The 26,153-nt window shown below is 39.7% G+C and overlaps 1 protein-coding gene across 1 annotated transcript in view; it reads right to left on the reverse strand.

The window, feature by feature from the left end:
* Positions 1–26,153, reverse strand: part of LOC135198290 (uncharacterized) — a 220,918-nt gene that overhangs the window by 12,733 nt on the left and 182,032 nt on the right. Inside the window, exons 43-46 of the mRNA XM_064225864.1 lie at positions 25,959–26,127; positions 24,975–25,189; positions 20,269–20,399; positions 19,979–20,140 (exon numbers count right to left, since the gene is read on the reverse strand). Of these exons, the coding sequence (XP_064081934.1) occupies positions 19,979–20,140; positions 20,269–20,399; positions 24,975–25,189; positions 25,959–26,127 (677 nt within the window). The remainder of the gene's footprint in view (positions 1–19,978; positions 20,141–20,268; positions 20,400–24,974; positions 25,190–25,958; positions 26,128–26,153) is intronic.

Consider the following 26,153-nt stretch of genomic DNA (forward strand, 5'->3'; position numbering starts at 1 on the left):
CTCTTTACGACAGATAAATGATCGAAAGGTCCTTCACCCACCCGTGGGGGCAAAACTCCACAGCTACTGGGAGGAATTGGGGTCGAAGAGGAGCAGAACAGCGGGTCATACAGATGCTTCAAGAAAGATATGTGATCCCTTTCACCGGATACACCACTGTCCAATACACCTGTCTGTTTGACAGCATACTCTACAGGATCAATAAGAGCTTTGGCTTTAGCCAAAGACGTAGAAGAGCTCACCAGCCAAGAGGTCAGAGGAGGTAACAGACACTAACTCCCCAGGGTTTTACAACCGGCTTTTTGTAGCCCCCAAGGTATCAGGGGGATGGAGACCTGTTTTGAACGTAAGCGCTTTGAACATCCTCGTCCGGAAGATGAAAATTCCGAATGGAAACCAGTCTATCAGTGATGTCAGTCATCCAACCGGGCGACTGGATGGTATCTCTCGACCTGAAAAATGCATACTTCCATGCCCCCATTCATCAGAACTCCATAAAGTTCCTGGGATTCGTCTACAAGAGGAGTCTTCCAGTCCAGAGCCCTCTGCTTCGGTCTGCCACACACCTCAAGTACAGGCAGTCCCCGGGTTACGACGGGGGTTCCGTTCTTGAGACGCGTCATAAGCCGAAAATCGTCGTAAGCCGGAACAATGCTTGGAAATATGTCTTAAACTAATAAAAAGTTATAAAAACCTTACTTGTAATCCTTTGGTTACACTACATGTTGTTTCCTGTAGTTTTATGTACAACCTGGAGTTATTTTCATAAAAAGAATGCTGGTTCTTGAAGGTAAAAACTATTGTAATCCTCTGGTGACACTACATTCTTGAAGTTTTATGTACAACCTGGAGTGATTTTGCCAAATCTTGAGGGCTACAAGAACAGCTGATTACTATTTATGTATCATATAGACTAATTAAAGTAAACGTATCTTTAAATAGGCTTATATATTAGTATCAACAAAACATTTCCTGCCATGAGTCAGAGGCCGTTTAATGAAACGAACACTTCTCTGTCCTATCTGTTCAGAAAATAAATGTTACGTCAATCCCCTAGACCATTGTTGCCAAGGCCTCTCTCTCTCTCTCTCTCTCTCTCTCTCTCTCTCTCTATCTGTTCAGAAATAACTGTTTTACGTCAATCCCCAGACCATTGTTGGCCAACGGCCTTCTCTCTTCATCTCTCTTCTCATCTCCCTCTCATCATCCTTCTCTCTCGTCTCTCTCTCTCTCATCTCTCTCTCTCTCTCTCTCTCTGATCAAATTACACTGGAACCTTGACATACGATTGCCCTAATATACGAATGTTTTGAGATACAACAGAAAATTTGCGAAAATATAAGCTTTGATATACAACGAAATATTTGAGATATGATTTTGCGATGAGTGTTAGTTGTATAGGCGACCGATAAATGGCGTTCAGTCTGTTTGTTTGTTGGTGCTGCATGTTAACACGTCGTTGTTTAGTTCGTTGTATTTGCGCCTATTTTTCGTGTTATTTTGTCTATTTTATTATTAACCATGGGTCTCAAAGCTAAAGACAAAGCAGGTGATAAGAAAAAACCCAAGAAAATGATTTCGATGGAAGCAAAACATGAAATTATAGCAAAGCATGAATGTGGCGTTCGTATCGTCGATTTGGCAAACGAGTATGGTCGAAATCCTTCTACAATATCCACGATCATCAAGCAGAAGGAAGCTATAAAAACCTTCCAAAGGCATCACCATTATTTCTAAACTACGAACTGATTAAAAAAAATAAAAAAAAATTAGTTTAGCAATGTTATTTAATTTGTGTTTATTACGTAGTTATTAGTGTACATACGTAAATAAAAAAGATAACAAATCGTTCCCTGCCACCCTTCCCTACCTCCTCTCCCTGCTGGCCTCACGTCATCTTTCGTTGTGGTAAGTAAAATTCCTTTCTTTTTTTTAATTGATTTTATTAACATTTATTAACATTTATCACATTGCTATGATATTTTATCATTATGTGTGTTATTACTCGTTTATTTGTGTATAAATTGTGTATATTATATGTAATTTAGCTGTGTTTAGGTGTGGTTTCATAGCGCTAAAGCGGATTAATACATATTACATTATTTTAAATGGGAAAAAATGCTTTAAGATACAACTGTTTTGATATACGACGATGGTAACGGAACAAATTAAATTCGTATGTCAAGGTTCCAGTGTACTGGATAATGTCTCTCTTTGGATACTTCGATTTTGCCAAATCTTGAGGGCTACAAGAACAGTTGATTACTATTTACGCATCATATAGACTAATTAAAGTAAACGTATCTTTAAATAGGCTTATATCATTAGTATCAACAAAACATTTACTGGCATGAGTCAGAGGCCGTTCAACGAAACGAACACTTCTCTGTCCTTAACTCAGAGTGTCGGAAGACGCCTCTCTCTCTCTCTCTCTCTCTCTCTCTCTCTCTCTCTCTCTCTCTCTCTCTCTCTCTCTCTCTCTCTCTCTCTCTCTCTCTCTCTGATCAAATTACTGGATAATGTCTCTCTTTGGATACTTGGAATTTGCGTTGTAATCTAACCAGAAACTTCGTCTTGTTATTATTACTGGAAACAAGCAATGATTTTTTCATTATTTGCGCTTTTGGACTGTTATATGTAAACTTTGCGCACCGCAAGCTAGTATGTATTCATTCGCTCGGAAACTAGTTCCGCATATGAGGCGTCACTAAAAAACATAGAAAAATACGACATAAAAAGTGTCGAAAATCATCATAACCTCAAAATTTTTGTTGTAATCTAACCAGAAACTTATTTTTATTAATATACTGTGCTAAACTATAAAGAATTTTTATCATAGTATGCATTTTTTAAAAGCGTCGTTAACTCGGAGCGTCGGAAGCGTCAGCGTCGTAACCTCGGAACAAGCGTCGTAACCCAGGACGGATTTTTCCATTGAATATTTAAGAAAAAGCGCCGTAACCTCGGAACGTCGTAAGCCGGAACCGTCGTAAACCGGGGACCGCCTGTATTTACTCGGATTCTCGCTCCTCTGGGAAAATGGCTGCCCTTGATGAGGATCAACACTGCCTTTTACTTAGGTGACTGGCTCCTGCGAGCCAGATCCAGTGGTCCGTGTGTGAAGGACTTGGAGAAGACACTTACTTTGACACAACAATTGGGTATTTTGAAAACCAATGAGAAGTCCCAATTGATTCTTACTCAGAGGATTCTTTCTAGCTTTTCAGGTTTTTCTCTCCCTGAAGAAGAAAGAATCCTGCCTATTGCCAGTTCAACAGTTTCTGGTTCACCCATCCTGCTCAGCTCTCGAATGGATGAGCCTAGTCAGGACCCTGGCTTCACTGGAGAGTTTGTTAAGTCAGGACGCCTACACATGAGGCCGCTTCAGAATTTCTTGAAAACAAATTGGTCCCGGAAGACACAGTCGGACTCACTAGTTTTCCCCCCCTGATGGAAGAGATAACGGTAGATCTTCGTTGGTGGCTCTCGAGGGAAAGATTACAAGAAGGAACTTCCCTAGTCGTGTCAAACCCCGACCTGCTGTTCTTCTCAGATGCCTTAGCCAGCGGATGGGGAGCCCTCCTAGGAGCCAAGAGAGTATCAGGTCTGTGGACAGAATGAGAAAGACCTTGCACAACAATGGGAAGGAATTGAAGGCCATCCTTTATGAGTACAAGCGTTCGACCTTTAGTCACCGAAGAAAACATAGCAGACTACTTGGCCAACACCACAGCATTGTCATATGTGCGGAAGCAGGGAGGGACCCACTTGTTGTCTCTCAGCAAGATAGCCGAAGTTCGTTCTCTCTCAGCAAGATAGCCGAAGTTCTCCTCACCTGGACAAACGAGAAGAGGATCACCCTTCTTCCAAGATTGCATAAGGGAGAATGAACGTGATTGCAACTGAACTGAGTCGGGTAAATCAGGTGTTACCAACAGAAAAGACTCTGAGCAGTGTGTATGTCAGGACCTCTGGAAGCTGTGGGGAAGACCATCGATAGATCTGTTCGCCACATCGAGGAACAATCGCCTTCCCATTTTCTGTTCTCCGATTCCAGAACCACTACTGTGGAGAACAGATGCGATGCTGCTAGATTGGACAGGACTGGACGTTTACGCTTTTCCTCCCTTCGGGATGATAAGAGAGGTCTTAAACAAGCTTCAATCACACCAGAATGTGACAATGACTCTAGTAGCGCCATTCTGGCCCAGGAAAAGAGTAGTTCCTTGACCTTCTCAATCTGCTGGTGGATTTCCCCAGACTACTCCCACAAAATCCATCGCTTCTCAGATAACACCATTTCAACCGATATCACCAAGGGTTGTCCGCTCTGGCCCTGACAGGATTCAGACTGTTAGGAACCTGTTCAGAGCAAAAGGGTTTCTGCGAAGGGCGTCAGAAGCTATTGCTAGCTGCAGAAGCTCTTCTGCCAAGCTCTACCAGTCCCAGTGGAGAGTTTTAGGTCATCTATAACAGAGATTGCGGAATTTTGTTATTTCTGAGGGACACCAAGAAGTTACATCAGTTTCCAAGCAAGCCTCGACAATCATCTTTAGTTCCTCCAAGATTCCAAGCATGAAGAAGTGGAATGGAATTGGATGTAGTTTAAGATGGCTTAAGGTCCCCAATTCGAACCATTGAAATCGTCAACCATGGGAGAGTTAACCAGGAAGACACTATTCGTGGTTGCCTTAGCCACAGCGAGCAGAGTAAGTGAGAGTCCACAAGGCCGGAGAAGTCTCCTTGGGAGGAGGTAGAAACTCCCAAAGAAGGAGCTTCTCCTGTCGCATAAAACCTGTAGTTTTTATTTGCAACTTCGACTGAGGGAAGGCGAACGAAGCCTTGCCTGACTCCCTCTTCTTAGCAAGCAACTCTTCTCTTCTTTCAGTGCTTTCTTCGAGGACTGGTTTCAGTAATCTCGAAGACGTTGATCTCCTACCTTCCAAACATCGACGGAGGGGAAGAAGGCGAAGCCAATTAAAAAAACAAAGTCCGGATACGTCTGCAACAGGAACCTTAACAGACTAGAATAAGCAGAAGAGGTCTTTTGAATCCTGGTCTTGGGTTTCCTCTTCCAACATGTCGGCCGACACCCCGTCTTCCTCTTCCGTCTGGCTCGTTGTCTTCTATAAAAAGACCATCAATTCTTGAAGCTGATATTAAAAGGGTCCAAAGCGGAATCCTCTAGCAAGGGTTTGGCCTTCAAATCATCCTTGGGGGAAGCCGAAGTCGTGACTCTTCTTCGAAAACGAACGACTGGGAGTTGAAAACCACACGAGACGTAAGAGGCGAGCGAGTCGAAACAGCTCGAGACTAATGAGGCGAACGAGTCGAAAATCCTATCGACACATAACGGGGGTTGCCGTTTTGAGGAATTTCGTATATAAGTGTGGCTTTCTGGTGACATCTGGCAACTCCTCATGGCTTTTCCGACCACAGGCTACGGTACTGAATAAGGAATTCTTCATTGCCTTTTTGTAGAAAAAACGGTACCACTGCACACAACGAATCCAACAATGCGAGTCACTCGCAAGTGTGCGAATGTAACGCACCTGAATGTCTGACTCCGTCCGAAGATATGCTATCCGAAGAGGACTGACGATCCTCCACGAAATTCTGGTCCGGAGTCGTGGCTGTCGTACGGCTCTTCTTCGAACACGAACGACTGGAAGTCGAAACAACACGAGACGTATGAGCCGAACGAGTCGAAGCAGCTCAAGGCGAATGAGGCGAACGAGTCGAAGCAGCTCGAGGTGAATGAGGCGAACAAGTCGAAAAAGCTCAAGACAAATGAGGCGAACGAGTCGAAAATCCTATCGACACACAACCAGGGTTGTCGTTTTGAGGAATTTCGTATATAAGTGTGGCTATCTGGTAACACCTGGCAACTCCTCGTGGCTTTTCCGACCACAGGCTACGGCACTGAATTATGAAATTCTTCATTTGCCTTTATGTAGAAAAAACGGTACCACTGCACACAACGAATCCAACGATGCGAGTCAGTCTCACAACTCACAAGTGTGCGAATGTAACGCACCTGAATGTCTGACTCCGTCCGAAGATACGCTATCCGAAGAGGACTGACGATCCTCCCCGAAAATCTGGACTGGAGTCGTGGCTGTCCTACGCTTCTTCTTCGAAAACGAACGACTGGGTCTGGGAGTCGAAACAACACGAGATGTATGAGGAGTCTTGCAAGCGCGCGAACGCTCTTAAAAGGCGGCGACATCCCTCTCGTACGCTGGACATGTCTCTTCAAAGGACACGACACTAAATCACTACACACTTTTCGCCTCGACACAGACGACTGCACTTCTGAGTCGGCCGACAACTGCACGTCACTGATATCTACGCCTTTACAGCGGCGTTTCCTGGGCACTCGCGAGTCGACTATGTTGAAGGAGTCGGCGACTGACCGTGGGCGAACTCCCCCAGTCTCCCTTCGACCTCCGGTATGTCTTCTCCCGGGAGCTGGGGAATATGACAGTGACCTTCGTCTAGGAGAACAGGGGGAACGGACAGCCGCCTCCTCGGACACGACACTGACACTGACACTTGGCCTAACACTGGCCTTATTGCTTGACTTTTTACGAACGCACCTCTAACATGGAAATGGTGTTGGGATCGGAAACATGGGATACCTGGTCTGGAGTAAATGGTACTGAAGTTGGAGGACTATCAAAAAGTGAAATATTAGATAAAAGTGGAGAAGATAGTGACGGTTTGCTCGCCTCTAAAGGCACGGAAGTTGTCTCTACTCTAGTTTTACTACTCGCTCTAAGCGCTGTTTCCTTCTCCTATCTTTGTCCATTTTATCCAAATGGGCTTGAAAAGTCTTCCAACCTTGTTCATCTAAACTACGGCACTCATCACAAGTTAATTCCTTGCTACAGCACTCACCCCTATACATTAATACATTTGGAGTGCGGATCATAACATAGTTTAGCTAATCTAGTTTTGTAGCCACTGCTGCAAAACCTAACTGAAGAAGAACTAGCATCAGGCATCTTCATAATAACTTGTTAATGACTAGGCAGCTAACTGATGAAGCAAAAAAACCAACCAAGAAATTGTACATCACCAAAAAGAAAAAATCCACAATGGCGACGAAAGTCGACTGCAACACAAACCACCGGTGTTACCCCGTGACCGGCAGAAAACGAATTGAAGTCTAAAAGCTCAGCAGTACCAGGTATTCACAATAGTGGGCGGGATCTATATCACCTACACAAAAGATGGCAGCGCTGCTACCTCCGCCAGGAATTTGAATTTTCGACTGCCAGGTAAGAAAGCGTACAGCTAATGTAATTGTTTGGTAAGTCACTTATGTGAAATGTTTAAATTTGCAATAACGCTAGTTTGTGTAGGTTAATTGACCCACCCACTTTCAGTGTAAGGAAGAAACAAGGCAGCCAAGTCTAGTCAATAGTTTTCTGCCCTTACATCCACATGAGGGTAGGGAGGGCCTTGATTCATAATTACTCGGTAAGTATAAAGAAAACTTTATTTTAAAAATATCTTTTTTATCTATGTAACTTACCAAGTAATTATATTGTTGAATCCCACATTGTGCTGGAAGTGGGGAAAAAATGGACTCTCTATTTCCAAACATTATTGCTGACCAAACATTATTGATGATAATGAGTTAGAGAATATGCAATTGCTGGCCTTGATACAATGCTTGTTGTTCCTTACCTTGTCTATACCTGTTGCAGGTAGATGCTGCCTCTGATGAGCGCGCATCTTAACTCTGTAGGGTGTGGTGAAGTAGCGTTGACGCACCTCTACATTAGTGAGAGCTAGTAGTGAGGGATAAGACCATTGGCTATCAAGCATACATATACATAATTGCCCCTGCCCAGGGTGCAGTGCCAACAAACCAGTCGACCAGACATAAATACCTACACCAAGTACTAAATTAGCACCCAACCATAAAGACACTGGACTGGTGGATACTCTAGGTACACTGTAACCCCAGGCTCCCCTCAAACTCAACACCTTAGTTCAAGGCAAAGATGATAGGAAGGTTGCAAGACTTCCTATGCATTGTCCCCTAACACAATACCAGCCACTGTTAATGGACCTAAGATACTGCAGTCATTGAAGACTGTTTCTATGTCATGAAGATAATGGGTAACGAATATCGGCTTACACCTCCAATAAGTCGCTTGTAAAATAGAGGGTAAGGATAAACTACGAAGGCTAACTTAGTTGCAATTGGTCTTACTTTGTGAACTTTGGCTTTGGCTTTGCAGGAAGGTAAGACTACTTCTTCAATCAAATAATGAGCTTTGGTTATCAATCTCTCTAGAAGAGGGCGTTCTTCGAGAGGGTACCAAAGATTACTTGAAGGACCTTGAATTTTCTTGTTCTATGGAGGCAATACCTCAGGGTTCTTATAGGGCACAAAACTCTCTCTCTCTTCATCTTCAGGGTTTAAGATTTCTGACAGGCTTGTAATAACGAAGGAACATGGCCAAGGCTTGGCTGGGTTCTTATTTTTTGCTTAAAAGCCCTGGGTGAATGAACAAACTCCATCGCCCATGCTAGAGGATCCGGGGCTGGTGAACAAAATATTGGGTTTCTGCTGTTTTTGGAGGTCGCAAAAGATCTATGAAAAGCCTCCCCCGGTCTCCGCACAACTGTGAATATGAAGTCCACTCTGTGGGGAGCACCTGCAAGGATGTTGAGCTTGGACTGGATGAACAGGGTCACCAGCTTTGGTTGTAGTTCACTCAAAGGAGGAGAGATCTTGCTGCTTCGCAAAGAACAAATGAGTCCCCCCTTGCTTCTGAACATAAGCCAGGGCCGTGGTGCTGTCAAAGTGCACCGTCACTGTCTGGTTGTGGAGTTTATTCGCAAAATGCTGGACTCATAAATAAATTGCTGTTAGTTCTTTCAGGCTGATGTACCAATGGATTTGATCCAGAGATTTGATCTCTGATACTCCTTGGTTGTCTAGGAGAGCCCCCCCAACCTAGATCTGACGTGTCTGCATAGAAGTCTAGGTTGGAGTTCAAAGGAAGGAGACTTTCCTTTGGAAAGTCTGTTATCTGATATCCACCATAGGAGATCCCCCTTGATCTCATGAGATGGGAAATATGAGGGAATCTGGAGGAGTTCTCCTGTTCCAGCTGACACAAAGATAAAAATAAGGGGATCTTGTGGAGCCTTCCCTGGGTAACAAATTGCTCCATGGAGGCTAATGTGCCAAGAAGGCTCATCCATTGCTTGGCAGAGTAGGTATGGCGGGGGAGAGGTACCCATTCACTTTCTTCAGGCATGACTGGATTTTTCTCGGAGGATGGAAAAACCTGAAGATTCCTAGAATCTATCACTATAGAATTCTCTGTGTAGGAACCAGTTGGGACTTGTGATTGTTGATTAATAGGCCCAAATCCCGTACTAAGAGAAGGGTCTTGAAGATCTTCCAAGCACCTTTCCTTCTACAGTGACATAAATAGGCACATCTAAAAAGAGGGAGATGTTGAATCCCATTATATGAAGTCATTGGACGAGCATAGTACCTGAGTAAAGACTTGCGGTGCTGTCAAAAGCCCAAAGCATAGGGGTGAGAACTGGTATACTCTGTTGTGGATGTGAAAATAGGCATCCTGCATGTCTATAGATGTCATCCAGTTGCCTTGGTGAATGGATGACATGACAGAATGACTTGTTTCCATTTTGAGTTCCATTATTTTGGCAAAGAAATTCAAGGCACTGACATCCATTACTGGCCTCCATTCCCCCTAATGCTTTGGGTACCACATGGAGATAAATGTAGAAGCCATCCGAACTGACTATACTTCGATGGCTTCTTTCTGAAGGAGATATGAGACTTTGTTTGAGAAGGCTGAATACCTCTCAAAGCCTACCTAATGAATAGGCGGGAGCGCCTCATTGGGGTGATCAGTTTTGGTCTTGGCCTGCCACCTCGGTGGCCGTGAGTTCAATTCTCGGGCATTCCATGAAGGAGAGAGAGATGTGTATTTCTGGTGATAGAAGTTCACTCTTGACGTGGTTTGGAAATCACATAAAGCCATTGGTCCTGTTGCTGAATAATCACTGGTTCCATGCAACATAAATATACCATACAAACAAACAAACCTACTGAATAGGCAGTCAATGTAATGGGGGAGTTGACTAAAGGAAGTTTCTCCTTGAATGGAATGGAATAACCTTTCATCAATTCCACAATCCTCCTTCCTCCTCCGCTCCTCTCATACTCCATCTCTCCCATAAATGGAGGAGCCTGGCTCCTACTGGCGCATGGAGGGAAGGAACTTCACTTTCGGGGAACTTCACTTTTGGTGGAAGTCTTTAAAGGGCAGGATGAGAAACGAAGGTTCATCCTGGGTCTAGAATTAGGTCTTGATCTGCCACTATAAAAGGCAGAGGCTAAAGAGGAGACACTGAACTGGATCCAATTAACCAAAGAAAATTCTCTACAGTAAAGAGCAAGTAAAGAGGTGAAAACAAGCTGACTCCTGAGAAGATGTGATGCCCTTCAAGGTGAACAAACACCTAAGCTCTCTCTTTTTGAGCACGCCCGTTGCAAAGAGAGAAACAATTTCTTGTGTGCTATCTCTAATACCCTTATTGTTGCATGATAGGACATTCAGCCAATCGAAGGCGACATCCTCGAGCAAAACTGAAAAACTTAATCTTTCCAGCCAGACCAATGTAGAAAACTTATAACTTTAAAAATCTTGAATAAATTCTTATAAAAGTGATCTAATTCGGCAGCGGAGAACATTACTTTGGCGAAGGCAGATCTTTGAGAAGAATCAATGAGCCTGGAGAAGTCTCCTTGGGATGAGGCACTCACTCCCAGAAAAGAAGCAGTAAATCATTCATCAAGGCTGCATGGGCTGAAGGTGTACAATTCTGATCTACTTCACCAATGTCCCTCTCTTCATCCTAGGAGTTCAGTGAGAAGTGTGACTCTGCAGGTGTCTGGCACGTTAATGGGTGCTCTGGTGTGACAGAACGTTCAAGCACCAGAGGGAGATCCATTGCCAAATGCAGCATGGGGGCAAATGGGAGCTCATGCGCCAATGGGAGGTTGCTCCTAGAAGAAGAATGTTTCTTCCACGGAGAAAGCGCTGGTATTAGCACAGGGCATTCTGGCAGAAAATTCTCTGGAGAATCCCAAAACTACATAATGGCAGCACACAATCCCTAAAATGGACGCGATAAATCACTAAAGTGCCATCAACACTTCCACTCAGAGTTCCTCATTGGATGAGTGGCTTTCGCGCTCTGCTACTAATCCAGTGGTCCGAAGTTCAATTCTCGGTGTGGCCAACGTGGAATCAGAGGAATTAATTTCTGGTGATAGAAATTCATTTCTTAATATAATGTGGTTTGTATCCCACAATAAGCTGTAGATCCCATTGCTAGGTGGCCAATTGGTTCCTAGCCACGTAAAAATATCTAATCCTTCAGGCCAGCCCTAGGAGAACTGTTAATCAGCTTAGCGGTCTGGTAAAACTAAGTTATTCTTAACTTCCACTACAGGCTGGAAGACTCAGAACTAAAGGCCAGCCGACTCACTACCATCTGGATACCTTTCCAACAGCCATCCGAAGTGGCAACCTGGGATGCTGCAACAGGTCTGATCGAGGGGGCACCTGTTCATGGACCTCCCTTGGGCTTCCGGTATGAATGCTCCCATGTGTAGGGGAGTATGCCATGACCTCTGCCTAGGAGCATTGGCGGGATGAACAGGCACCTCCTCCACTGTTACTTAACCAACACTTATTATCCACTTTGTCTATAAGGACTTTCATTGATACGCCCAACTGGGCCACTGTTATGGGTAAAGGAGCAGGTTGATTAGTTAAAGTATGAGGAATGGGGGACAAAGAAGGAGCGGGTACAGAAATTACAAGAACATCTACAGAAGACTTAACAGAACTAACTACATTATTCTCCACATTTTTACTCTTGGCTCTAGTGGCCACCTTAAGTTTCCTGTCCTTGTCTTAATTTATTTAAATGTGATTCTAATATAGGATGACCAGACGTCCCCGATCCCCGTTTTCATTGACCTGTCCCTGGCTACTGCTGTCCCCGGAAATGTCGCCGGTTTTTACCCTGACTGAAAGATCCAAAATTGGAATAAAAAAAAAAGAAATGTTGACCAAACTATACATAGTTCCACACTGTACTACTCACACTATACAGTGTATATAACTAAGGAAATGATGAATAGCTTTGCACAGTATAATTTGCGAGATTACCTTCCAAGAACATGAAACCAAATTTCCCGCCAAACCAATGTCAGTATTGTCATGCACGTCCCTGACTCCCCTCTTGCCTTCTCACCAGCAACCAGCCAGCCCCAGTCTCTACCATCCAGCGGTGTTTTGCCCATAGATAATTTTAATTCTGTTCAATCACTGGTAAGTAGTCCTTAAATTGTAGCCTACCTTTCCAGTTTAGGATAAATAGGTTGAGAGAATGCTGCTTTATGAATGGTAAGAGCAGTGTCCCCATTTTAGCTTTTCAATGACAAAAACATGTCATGTTTTGGAGGTTTTTGCGCCTTTGAACCGAAAATGTCCCCGGATTTTGTCTTGGAAATTTGGTCATCTTATTCTAATACCCTCTGTTTTTGGCATCCCAGTCAGAACACTCATTGCAGGTCAAATTAATGGAGCACACCTGTCCCCTACATTCAGTACACAGTGTGAGAATCATATTTGGCGTCATTAGTGATACCGTAAGCTACTTGCCCTTGAGTCAGACATGATAACAAGTCGGCTAAACTACAAGTCAATATAAGTCAATTCCGGTATTAAAGTCTTCTTACCAAAGAATCAAACAGAAAACTTGACAAATACAAAACCAAAGGGTACCAGTATAACACCAAAGCAAGAAAAATACCAATGAATAAATAGACAAAAATCAAAATTAACCTGACCACATACAATTGAACTTCAGTTAAGAGCCTCCAGAAAACTCAGCTGCGTTGTTCCTTCCTTACCCTGAAAGTGGGCAGGGCCGATTAACCTACACAAACTAGTGTTACCCCGAACTTCAAAATTTTAAGCTGCCAACGAGTGAAACTTTAGGTAATATAATTACTTGGTAAGTTACATACATGAAATGAAAGATTTATTGTTCAAGAGAGACAGATGACTATGGCCATAACCTCTCTCAACCTGTGTACCTGGCTACTGCCTTACTAAAGTTGACCTATATAATGATTATGTATTACCTCAACAACTTGATGTCTGAGCCTACAGAATTATGTTGCTGCAGTATCCTTGGACACAATATCCTTAGGCAGCATGCCAGTGTTGAGATCCCATTTGCAAACAACAAACATTATTTTATTGGATGCCTATCCATTACCTAGAATTGATGGTAGTGACAAAATTTGCCCAGAAAACACTTATTACAAGTGCCTTTCAAAGTATGTAAACATCACCAAATACTCAGCAGAGGATGAAAAGAAGCCTACTAAGAACTATATCTGTGGCAAGTTTTTAAAGAATAACTAACCACAATTCCCTGAGAAAGCTGGGAAAGACATACAGATATATTTATTGTTTGTTTGTATGGTGCTTTTATGTTGCATGGAACCATTGGTTATTCAGCAGCGGGACCAACGGCTTTACGGGACTTCCGAACCCACGTCGAGAGTGAACTTCTATCAACAAATACACATCTCTCCCTCCTCAATGGAATGGCCGAGAATCGAACCCGCGACCACCGAGGTGGAACACTAATACTATACCAACCACGCCGCTGAGGCGCTACAGATATATTTAATTTAACAATCTGTGGATCGAAGCAGAAGGAACAACCAGAAAATATAACCTTGTCCTAAACACAAAAATGTGTATTCTCAGTCATATTCCCATCCCCATCATAATGTTTTGTAGCACTATTTAATAAAACTTGAAAAAACTTGGCTCAGAACACATGTGGACTGTTTGTAAGATGCCAGCTTCAACGTGATGGGCATCAGCACGATTGCTTACTACTCTTAGCTCTGTATTTTTTTTTAATACAACTCGCCCAGACCAAGAGTTTTTCTCTCATCTTCTGCTGTTGCTGTGACCTATAACCACACCAACAATGATGTGGCAGTTACAGCTTTCTACATATCTTCCTTGCTCATTCTTGAGACTGAAACCTCTGGTTTCACTACTGTTGGTACACTTGGCCAGTTTGGACACCCTATTGCCTTTTCCCAGACTCTCCGAGCTAGTAAACAGACACACTCCGTTATGGAGATGTCCAATAGCATTGAAGCAGGGATCAATTCATATGCTATTATCACCGATCAGGCACTGGTTGCCTTCATGTTTGATACAAAACCTGCTGGTAAAATTAAGAATGATGAAACAGTGCAGTGGTGACCCGAATTACCCTGCTTTTGCTATGACACTGTTCAGGCAACCAAAATGCATGGCTGCTAACACACTAAGTATGTAGTGCTCATCCTGTCTTGAGTGTGTGGTATCACCTTTAATATCTCGACATTGATTTTCTGTATAATGCTTTGTCTCATCCAGTAACAGTGAGACTGTAGAATGCTTTGTGTCATCCAGGAACAGTGAGACTAGACCGCTTTATCTAATGCCAGAACCTTCTGAGCTCTATAAGAAAGAAAGCAAATACATACCTCAGTTTGCCAAGAACTGAAACGTCATTTTTAGAGAAATAATTATGAAACACTTATTGATGCTTCAGCAGCTCTTCAAGAGCTTAAAATATAAATTTCAATGCCCAACCCCTTCCTTCCTAACTTTTCTAAGACTGCTCCTTATTAACAATTATTGATTTCTGAAGGTTTCCATTTGCCAATCCATGAAGGGATCTTTCTTCTGATGTGATCAAGTGCTTCTTTGAGTTGTTTTCCATCTTCAGAAGGCCATGATGTCTCCGTTCTAATGGTAGATCATCATTCATGTCAGATAACTTGAGGCAGTCTCTCCATCAGAGGGGCATCACCACCAGTTGCACTACACTTTATAATCGTAAGGGTAATAATTAGTCTGAATGTTTATGTCAAATCATATGAAGGACAAGTATTATTAATTAATAGGTGTTAGTTTTTCCAGACCTCTGAGTCTCAAGTAGACTCTTCTCGGGCTGGTTCTCAGGGATCAATCCTGAGAGAAAAAAAAAAAAAAAGGAAAAAAAAAGGAAAAAAAAAAAAAAGAAAAAAAAAAAAAAAAAAAAAATTAGACTTTATTTGAGAAACCCGTCTTATTTAAAAAATTTATGATTTTATTAATTGAAAAATCCCTGCTTTCCGCAAGAATATTTTTCATTTCCGAACTCCGCAGATAAATAGATCTTTGCTGGGTCCAATTTGGGCACTACAAGCAAATGCTGTACTGTCATGGGTGTTTGACATCTGTTACATTTCACTGGGTCAGCATGTGGTGTTGACATCAAGTGACCATGTGAGAATCTTGTGTGTCCTATACGTAGCCTTGCTAGGATCACCTCTTTTGCTCTTTCCTCCTGTGAGGATGTCCTCCATGCATAGACTTAAGTTTTTATATTTTTAAGTTCATTTGTTGTTGGCACAGAGGCCCATTCTTCTTTCCAATCCTGGTAAATTAATGTTTTAACTGATTTTACCCAGTCTGACACTGGGGCATATGAAATTGTTGGAGGGATAGTGCAGGCTAATTTGGGGCAGCAGAGTCTGCATATTCATTTCCTTTTATTCCTACGTGTGCTGGGATCCAACATATTTCCATTGATATTCCTGATTGGAGGAGTTGATGAATTTTTATTTGAATTTCCTGTACTATTTGGTTTCCTGGTTTATACTGTCTTATTGCATCTATAGCGCTACGTGAGTCACTGAAAATAACAGAGACACTTGCTTTTGCCTCAGATATCATATCTAGAGCCATCTGTATGGCTGTGACTTCAGCAGTAAATACTGATGATATTGAAGGTAGGCTTTTTTTACTTAACATATTTTTTCGAATATGCAGATGCTCCTACTCCAACATTATTTTTGGAGCCGTCTGTATATATCATAAATTTGTCGCCTTTTCTTCTAATGTGCTCCAAAGCATGTTGGCGGTACATTTCCGTATTTGTCATTTGTTTTTTGAGTAGGTAAGACAGGGAGGTACATATCTTTACTCTATTTAAAATCCATGGTGGTGGCAATTCCATTGGTGGGTGAAAAATTGGATTCATATTATGTATGTTCATTATGTATCTAGCTCTTTTTGGGAAAGAGCTAGTACTATTAACTGCTGTTACTTGATTACAGTTTTGGAAGCAGTAAGTTGCAGGAGACGATCCTGCTTGCATTGAAAGACCTCTTTGTATTGTTATTAAATTACGGTGATGTTTTAAGGGCAAAACACCTGCCTCCACCAAAAGTGGAGTTTGTTGGGGATGATCGGAAAGCTCCTGTGCACAATCGCACGCCTTCATGGTGCACTGCATCGAGAGATTTTAATGCAGATTCTGAGGCGGATGAATATATTGGACAGCAGTAATCTATTATGGATAAGACTGTTGCCTTATATATCATTAATAAAATGTCTCGCTTTGCTCCCCAATTAGTGTGTGATAACTTTTTTAATATGGCAAGGGCTTTGATGCCCTTGGCTTTAATGTATTTGATGTGCTCTTTCCAATTTAAATGTTGATCAAATATTACTCCTAGATACTTGATTTTTGTACAAAATTGTATTTCAGTGCTATAAAGATGCAGTTTGATTGTTTGGTTCTTCATCCACCTTTTGTCTTTGTAGAAGACGATTGCTTTTGTTTTATCAGTTGAAAATTTAAATCCAACTGAATTTGCCCAACTACATATATTTGAAATGGCAGTACTGAGAACTCTCTGAGCATGTCTCAGATTACTACTCGTATAGTAAATGACAAAGTCATCAACATATAAACTGTTTTTTTACACCACTTGGTAAATTTATAGTAATGTCATTGATTGCTAAAGCAAACAATGTACAGCTCAAGACACTACCTTGAGGGATTCCTTCTTCCAGTTTATAGGTTACTGAGTAGGAATTTTCTACTCTTACTTGAAAAGTTCTGTTTGTTAAGAAGTTCTTAATAAATATTGGTAAGTGGCCTCTTAGTCCCTTGGAGTGGAGTTTTTGCATGATGTTATGTTTCCATGTTGTATCGTATGCTTTTTCTATATCAAAAAATATAGCTACTGTTAATTTCTTTTGTTCAAAGCCTTTTTTGATATGATCTTCTAAATGTGTTAAGGGATCTAGGGTTGATCTGCCAGCTATTGAACCAGATTGTGTTGGTGTTAAAATGGATTCTTTGGTTATTACATACGTTAATCGTGCATTAACCATTTTTTCTAAGATTTTGCATAGGCAACTTGTTAGAGATATCGGTCTATAATTGGATGGATTACTTGCATCCTTTCCTGGTTTGTTTATTGGAATAATTATGGCATGTTTCCATTTATCAGGAAAGACACGTTTTAGCCAGATACTATTGTAAAATTTTAATAAATATGATTTAGCTATAGGAGCTAATTTTTCTATCATTTCAAATGATATTTTATCATATCCTGGTGCAGAGGGATGACAAGAGTTGATGGCATTATCTAGTTCATCCATGTTAAAAATATAGTTATATTCCAGGTCTTCAAGAGTTTCAAAATTGAGTATTATATTTTCTTTTTGTTTTCTGATACTTTGAAAATGTGTACTAGGCTGGAGTAAGCACTGATGTTTTCAAAATGTTTCCCATTATGTTTGATATTTCATAAGTATCATGGTATATTTTTCCATTTAAATGTATTGCACTTCTTGGAGGTCTTATATGTTTTCCATTGATTTTCCTTATCTTTTGCCAGACATCCCTTGTGGATGTGTTTGAAGATATGTTTGAGACATATTCCTTCCATGATGCGATTTTTTCAGCTATTACCGTTTTTCTAAATTTGGCTGTATATTTGTTATATAGTGGTTTAATGTGGTTAATTGTTATGTTTGTTATAACTATTTTGTTTAATATGTTTATACTATAGGGCATTTTGTTGAGTGATTTAAGGCGAGTTTTGAGTCTGTAGAATGCGACTCAATATATGTTTTATTTTACTTAATGTTGTTAATGTTGGATTCCACCATGGGACAGGGGATTTTGTGGAATGTGTTTTGGTTTTTGGAATACTTTTATCTGCAGCATTTATTATGAAGTTTGAGAAGGATTCACATGTAGTATTGTGATCTTCATTATGTGGGAATGGTGGTATGTTTCGTGTGTATAGGAAATATTTATCCCAGTTAGCTTTTTGGATATTATATCTTGTAGGTGGCAATATTTTGACATTACTTAAGTAGTTCAGAATGATTGGGAAATGGTCACTTGTGTATGAATCGTCTAGGACGTTCCATTCAAATTTCTCCGCTACATCATTTGAACATAATGAAATGTCAATTGAAGAAAAGGTTAGGTGTGTATTTGAAAAATATGTTGGAACTTTGCTTTCATTGAGACAATACAGATTGTGTTTCATTATAGTATTCTCTATGTTGATTCCGGATGTGTCAGTGCTTCTTTGAGTTGTTTTCCATCTTCAGAAGGCCATGATGTCTCCGTTCTAATGGTAGATCATCATTCATGTCAGATAACTTGAGGCAGTCTCTCCATCAGAGGGGCATCACCACCAGTTGCACTACACTTTATAATCGTAAGGGTAATAATTAGTCTGAATGTTTATGTCAAATCATATGAAGGACAAGTAATCTTGTCCTGAGGACTGAAGAACTTGACCAAACTTAATGGAGTCTGCTGTTCCTGATGCATTCTCTTCCATTAGGTCTATATATTATACCCAACCAACTAATTGTTCCCCTCATGAAGGGATATGCATTCACCTACAGACTCCAAATATGGGCCAAGTTATATCTACCTGATACACTAAACCTGGCCAGTTTCCATCATGGCACTTGTCCAAAAAGTAAATGATCCACCAGAGAGCAGAGCTTTTTGTCTGTCAATCTCAATTGTATGTGCAGGTTCATCTTCCCAACAGGCTTGAATAATAAGTCTCCATCATCTGGCACCTATGACTGCCAACCAGCAAACCCTAACACATGACCTTTTTTTTTTTTAACTGTTCATACTTAAAATTTGACTTTACAGAATTCCTCAAATATCTTACACATGCTCCCTTGCATTGATCAACTTTGGCAGCAAACCCTAAACCTACATAAGAAAAAAAAAAAAAAAAAAAACAGGTAACCCTGAAGCTAACTGGTATAGGGCCATGGAGGCTTCAAGTACTGCACCAAACTATCCCAGGTCTATGGTTTTGACCCAAAAATATACCTTCATATTTTCATGATTATGGATGCAGCAGGAGCACAATATCACAGAAATGGAATTTAGCATGGACCAAAGATATGTTGGGAGCATCATCCCGAGGAAAAAAACTTTTAGAGGAAAACCCTACTTAGGAGAGTTCACCAAGTTTAAATAAGGGTAAATATATCACTGCTATACTTTTTCATTGATTTGGTCAAAGCTAAAATAAATATGACTGAAGCAAATTTATGGTTCATTCTTTGTATGATACAGTCCAATAAAACACCTGCTCTTTCAGTTAACAAAAATGTTATAGAATATCTTGTCATGAGTAGGTTAGTCATAAGGTACAGTAGTTAGTTTCATTATTATGTTGTATTAGCAAGATAAAGAAGAAACAGCATGTTCTAACATATGGACTAGACTTTACCAAGATATGTGAGCCCCCAAAAAAACTGCTACTACATATATCAGCAAAAGTCCTTATCAAACATTGAAATCTATTGTCATAATATGTAGACTTAAACTACTGATTGTAATGGACAATATATATTGTATTTACATCAGTTGTGATTTGTTCTGCTTTTCCTGTGTAGCGTTCTTCCTAGCAGAAATGTACCTTGAACAATGATGCTTTCAAGTTCTTTAGCTTAAGAAAAATTAAAGCACAATTAATAAAGTAAAGTACCTGTACAATGCTAGGTGCATCAGCCTTCCAGTTTGAACATTTGCGACAGCTGAATACAGCACGTGACCTTCCCCCTGTGCAGCGACATTCTTGGCAGTCAGGAGTAACACTAGACTGCACTACACGCTGAGCAAACACGTCCAAGAACTTAGTTTTCAAAGTCTGCAATTGATAATGGGTTGGTTTTACTATTGACTCAATATAATAATTTCTAATTGTGTATTTTGTATCCATAAGGTACTTTCTAAAATTTCAAGGTAAGTACAGTATTCAACTCTGAAAGAACTTACAGCTTTCTTGGGATTCCACTTTAGAGAATTGAAGACTGATCCATTCGTCCTCAGGGCAGCTTCTGCACAAGAGCCTTCAATGTCTGTGATCAGTTCACGTTCATCTGCATCACCTTTTAATTTTTTATAATCTGAAATTAGAAAAGTATTGAAATTGTATACAAACACTTTGTGACTATACTGCAAAGATTCCAGAAGCATTTTCAATTCCACGCCACTTAGCAGCTAAGGACTGTCAAGACCACATATGTGTCAAAGTTAGCCAGAACCTCCATTATGTAATATAAACCTAAAACTCCTCTACAGTGTCAAAACTAGCCACTTACAGATTAACTGTTCCCTGTAGGGGAGGTAGCGCTGTCAGTGCACAGCAACCCCAAGCTGCAACCCCTTCCTTTCCTTTTCCTTTATCGCCTTTCATATTCTCTAACATCTTACTTTCCAACCTCTCCTAACAATTGATTCATAGTGCAACTAAAAGGTTTTCCTCCTGTTACACCTTTGTAACCTTATACTATCGATTTCCATTCCAGCGCTGAACGACCTCATAGGTCCCAGTGCTTGGCCTTTGGCCTAAATTTTATATTCAATTCAATTCAGATTAACTGTCACTGTAAAATTGTACTTGTCTGTACTTCTTATTCATGAAAAAATTTGGCATATACTGTAGCTAAGCAAAACAACACAATAGATCACACAAGAGAAAGGTACGACACGGCTTCCTCGCCCAGAAATAGATTTTTCCTACGTCAAAATCCCTTTTATAAATCTTCATGTAGGATTTGCTGCCATACCATCCACTTGAATTTTATTCCATTTATATATATTATTACCATGCAAGTAAAATTAAATGTATTTTTTTTCAACTTGATTCAAAATTTGCTGCAAGCTATTTTCAACAACATAAAATAGCTAGTGTAATCAGTTTCTACTGCCACTAAACAGTTTATGGGAATAAACTTTTAATCTGCTACTGCTGTATTAATTTCCTTCTAAAATTAATTTAATTCACCTTTATAGATCTCAAGGATTTTGGAGGATCTTCCAGATATTTGTAGGTAATACAAGTGGACACCTGAAGGAGTTGAAATGGGTACCTTATTATGTATACACTAACTTAACCATGATTATGTTAAAACGCAGGCTCTGTGAAAACTGTCTTAAAAATCACTAGAAAATTAAGTCCACAGTTTTCAGGAACCCAGTTATGCAACAAAACATCACATCCAGAATAATTGTCAAACCTTGACCAACTTATAGAAGAACTCATCCAAAAATGTTTAAAATACAAGCTCTGAGCAAGATAAAAAAAAAAAATGGTTAATGCAGTATAACGTGTACAAAAAACAGTTACCTAAACACTGTAAAAGATTGCATACAAAAATATGAAAATTAGAAACACCAGTCAAATCTAGGTCATCTCATTACTTGTCAAAGATCTTGAGACAACTCTCAAGATCTAACCTTACATAACCAACCTGGGGTACAACATCTTATTTGGGGATCACTGACTTAACCGTACATAACGGGATACATCCTTTCCAAACTTTTGTACGTGGGTTCTTACTTTATAGTGCATTACAAAGGTTCATACTGTCTCATTTTCCCTCATATTAAATGAATGCTTAATGTATCCTAGTATTATAAGGGTTTTTGAAGGTTTTGAATTACGAATGATAACGACTCCTAGTTCTTCTCTTGATGACAACTCTTATTTCATTGCTTTTTGCGCATTTACTTTTCAGATGTTCTGACAAGTCTTTTACCACAAACCTGTCAAAATCTTAACTCTACTTTCTCCAGTTTATATATCCTTTGGGCAATCCTTACAATTGTCTTGACATGAGTTGAGAGGAAATTAAGTTGGGGTCATTTGTCCTAACAGTGACCTTTGATTCAAGCCTGTTGACTGATTTGACGAAGGAACGAACTGTTGGGGAAAAGGCTACTTTAGATGGGTACACTTTAGAATAGCATAGTGACAGGCTAGGTCTAAAGCTGTGATGAGGGAATAAATTTACTATAAAATAAAATGCCTCAGTTTTTAGGCAAACAGTAATCTGAAAGATGCTATGTAACCTCTTCATGAACTGGTACGTTAGAACTCCAAATTACAGAAAACCAAAATGGACTTCGAAATATAAAACATTCATATTTTCACAGTTACCTAAATATGTCAGTAATTCACGTGGCCTCCACTGACCAACAAACCATCATTCATCCAATGATGATATTGGACTCAGTGTTGATGAGAAATTATTATATTGTACTGTGTTTTGCCTAAAAAATAAAGAAAAAAACATATGTAGTAGCCTTTTGACAATCTTTCACAACTTCAAAAGAATTTGACACATATCTTCAAAATTTTCATCAATACATGGGGACTAATTTCTCCCAGGCAGCTAGCTTAGGCCTACCCTTCATATCAAGTTTCCATGTGTTTCTAATCTTTAGTGATTCCTCCTATAGTGCATTTACTTTTCTAAGATCGCTCTGGTGGGGCCAGGTAGAAAAGGCAGAGTTGTCATATCTATGGGTATGTAAGGCCCTTTAAATGCTTCCTGCAGAGATAATCCTTCTTAGGATGATTTGCTTTAGACCTTGGGAGTCCAGGAAAGGGTTTGCTTCTTGTCTGTTTAATTATTTTTTTTTCCATTTTTATTTCATTCCTGATTCTATTTACTCTGTCATTTTCTGTCTATATTTATAAAAAGGCTGAATGGCCTGTTGGCTCCAGTGTTTGGTCTTAGGCCATAAATTCATAAATCGATCAATCTATTAAGACTTTGGCAATTCACTATCTTGTTTTGTTTGGTTCATTTTATAAGAAAAGACATCCACTCATTCCTATATATTTTCTGGAAACTGGGATTTGAGTCACTTGAGCTGTCTATACTTATCACAGTGGCTGATCGAGAGCGAGTATCCTTTAATGATATTGACCATGACTTTTTAAATCCTCTTGCAAATCATAGGACCCCTAAACTCAGATCTGGCAACGCCTGGCAAAAAATATGCCTTATCTTCATTTTTATTAATGAAACCGAGGTCTTAACCAAGAATTGACAAAATAAGATATTCAAAATATCTGATGGAAATATAAAGCACTACATTTCTAGAAACAGAAACCATTTAAATGGGCTTCATGAAGCTAATATCATTACCATAATATGGCAATTGGCGAAGTATGATATCTCTACAAACGACACTACAGCAAACTTAGAAAAGTAAATGTACTATAGCTAGCCAATGCCAGCTTAAGCTATACATAATATGTTGTGTGCAGAGTAGCCTGGCTAAGCTTAGTCCTAACTTATAAGAAGCTTTACCTGGTCTAACAATAATCTACAGGTCTAGCTACTGACCACCAAACAACTAATGAAATATGACCCAATAAATTCTGGTATATCACTGAGCTAGGGTAGGCTAGCCTATATTACAGTGAAATTTACCTGAATTTTCATGCGCTTAATGACCTGCAATAAACTTGATAGATATTTAGAATTTGTCTCAATACGCAAAAAATGCTTAACCTGATGCACTTCACCTGCAAGAGCTTAGACTCGCATGAAGGATAATGTCTGACAGTTCACCTAAATGTTTCAAATATACATACCATAATTCGTTTTACTATTCTAAACAATATTATGTAATGCAATAGCATTAACTGGCACAAACATACCAAACTGAAAATAGTAGCAGAATTTCCCAATGGGAGCCCTCAGCATTCTCACAATTCACATACTGCAGTTGCATTAAACTTTAACTCGCAACAATATATAATATACATTACTGTTCTTCAAAAAAAGTCTATACCTTGCAAAAATAAATGAAATTTCTTGATAAATACTACTCTCTGACCTGCTTCAGTATAAAATTCATTGTTATTAACAAAGCTAACAAGATACAGTAATTTTCTTGCAGCATCTAAAATAATTTATTATAAAGGATTAGTTTATCCAGACTTCTGAGCCTAAAAACGGCTCTTCTCGGACTGGTTATTTAGAATATCAAGTCTGATGGAATGTTTTCTCATGCATATAAATCTACTGCATTACTTTCCAAAGCAATAAAAATAGGATTTTTCACATTATAAATACATTTCCACTTGAACTACATGTTATTTATATTATACTGTTATATTAAAGTAAAAGAATTATTTTGAGGATATACATGTAAAGATTACCAAGCTATAAGTAAAAAGCTAGGTCCAAAAAATGAAGATGATTATTGGAAAAATGCATACACTATTAATCATTGCAGTATCAACTTAGGCTATTCTTAACTGGAAAGCACTCAAAGACTGAGTAAAGAACTCTGCCAGCATCAGCACCAATACGCACATTTTAATCCTGCAAACCCTGTACGTAGCTGGTTGGATTTTTCAACCTCAGAAGTCTGTGGTTGTTAACTGTATAACCTCAGTTGAAATTCACTGAGAGAGGTAATCATATTGTTGTTATTAAATCTTTCTCTAACACTGTGAAATTTCCTTTGACAGTATCTGTATTTAAAATGTAGTCTACTTACATTCTGAACTACCTCACAACTTGTGAATAGTCCTTAAGAATTTATGGAAGTCATTCTATAACCTTCCTAAGAATCTTGTGAGCAGACAGAGAAAAAATGGTAAATACATAGTAAAGAGGCAATTGTTCATGAAAAAAAAAGAAAATAACTAGGAAAACCAAATCAAACGGCTTTACCTCCTGAACTGTAAACAAACTTCTCGTCATATCCAAACAGTTTCTTCTTCAGTGCTCTGGTCTTCTTTGTATCATGGCCTTCAGTGTTCGGAACGTCTCTCGAGAGAAGGTGATATGTAATGTCATTCTCTCTCATGGCTTCTTCTACAAACAATCCTGCTAGGCAGGAATCACATGTCAACTGGATTATATTTCTTGACACTCCAGGACGCCATCTGTAAAAGAAAGGTGTTCTCACCTGTTGCAATTCTAAGGACTTAAGCATAAGAGTTTGGTATTACATGTAAGAAAAATAAATTATTCCTGATGAAATGTATAATGGCTACTGGAGGTTGTCAAATGTTTTCAATTTAGTATACATACAATGGACTCCCCATATTCATGGGGGTTAGGTATCACAACCAGCCATAAATACCAAAAAACTGTGATAGATTGGAACACCTCTAAAAATTCTTTTTTTGGTGACTAAATACATTTCCTATGATACAAAATGAGTTTACTAGTCACAAAAATAGCATGAAAATACAATAATCAGGGAATATTTTTCGGCAAAAACCTTCAAATTACCGAAAAATGCATTCCACAGAAAAACCTGCAATTGCTGAACCCCGAATAAGCGGGGGTCCACTGTACTGTATTCCAGTAATGAAACCAAGTTTTGAAGCAAATCATTACCTTAGCTCGATAAAATGATCAAGAACCAAAAACCTAATGTCCCACAAAAATCACAGTTATTGGATATTAATTGTGGTTATTTGTTTAACCCAGTGAATGAAATGTTTTATTGAACTAAAGGATGGAATATATGAAAAAGGGGCTGAATGCAAAATTTTTCAGGGCCATGCTTCAGTGAAAACAGATGATGATGATGATAATGTCCTGAGTCTCAATCACTCCATAGTTATAAAAAGTTCCTGTTGGAGGCCAGGAATAAAAAAAAACTGATGATGGCACAACTGTCTTTTTAAAGTAATATAATCTCACTGAAGTTTTTTAGCGGCAGTTATGAGGGCATCAATGCCACCGTCAGTTGTTGGTGGTCCAGTCATTTTCAGGGAACGGAGCCTTGATGCTAATTCCACTGCAGAGACGAAAGGTGCTGTAACGTCTATAGCATCAGGATTATTGACAACCAGAGAGTATCGTACATCCACTGGAAAGAAAGGAGCAACCACATTT

This window comes from Macrobrachium nipponense, chromosome 23, assembly GCF_015104395.2.
Source record: "Macrobrachium nipponense isolate FS-2020 chromosome 23, ASM1510439v2, whole genome shotgun sequence".
NCBI classification, from domain to species: domain Eukaryota; kingdom Metazoa; phylum Arthropoda; class Malacostraca; order Decapoda; family Palaemonidae; genus Macrobrachium; species Macrobrachium nipponense.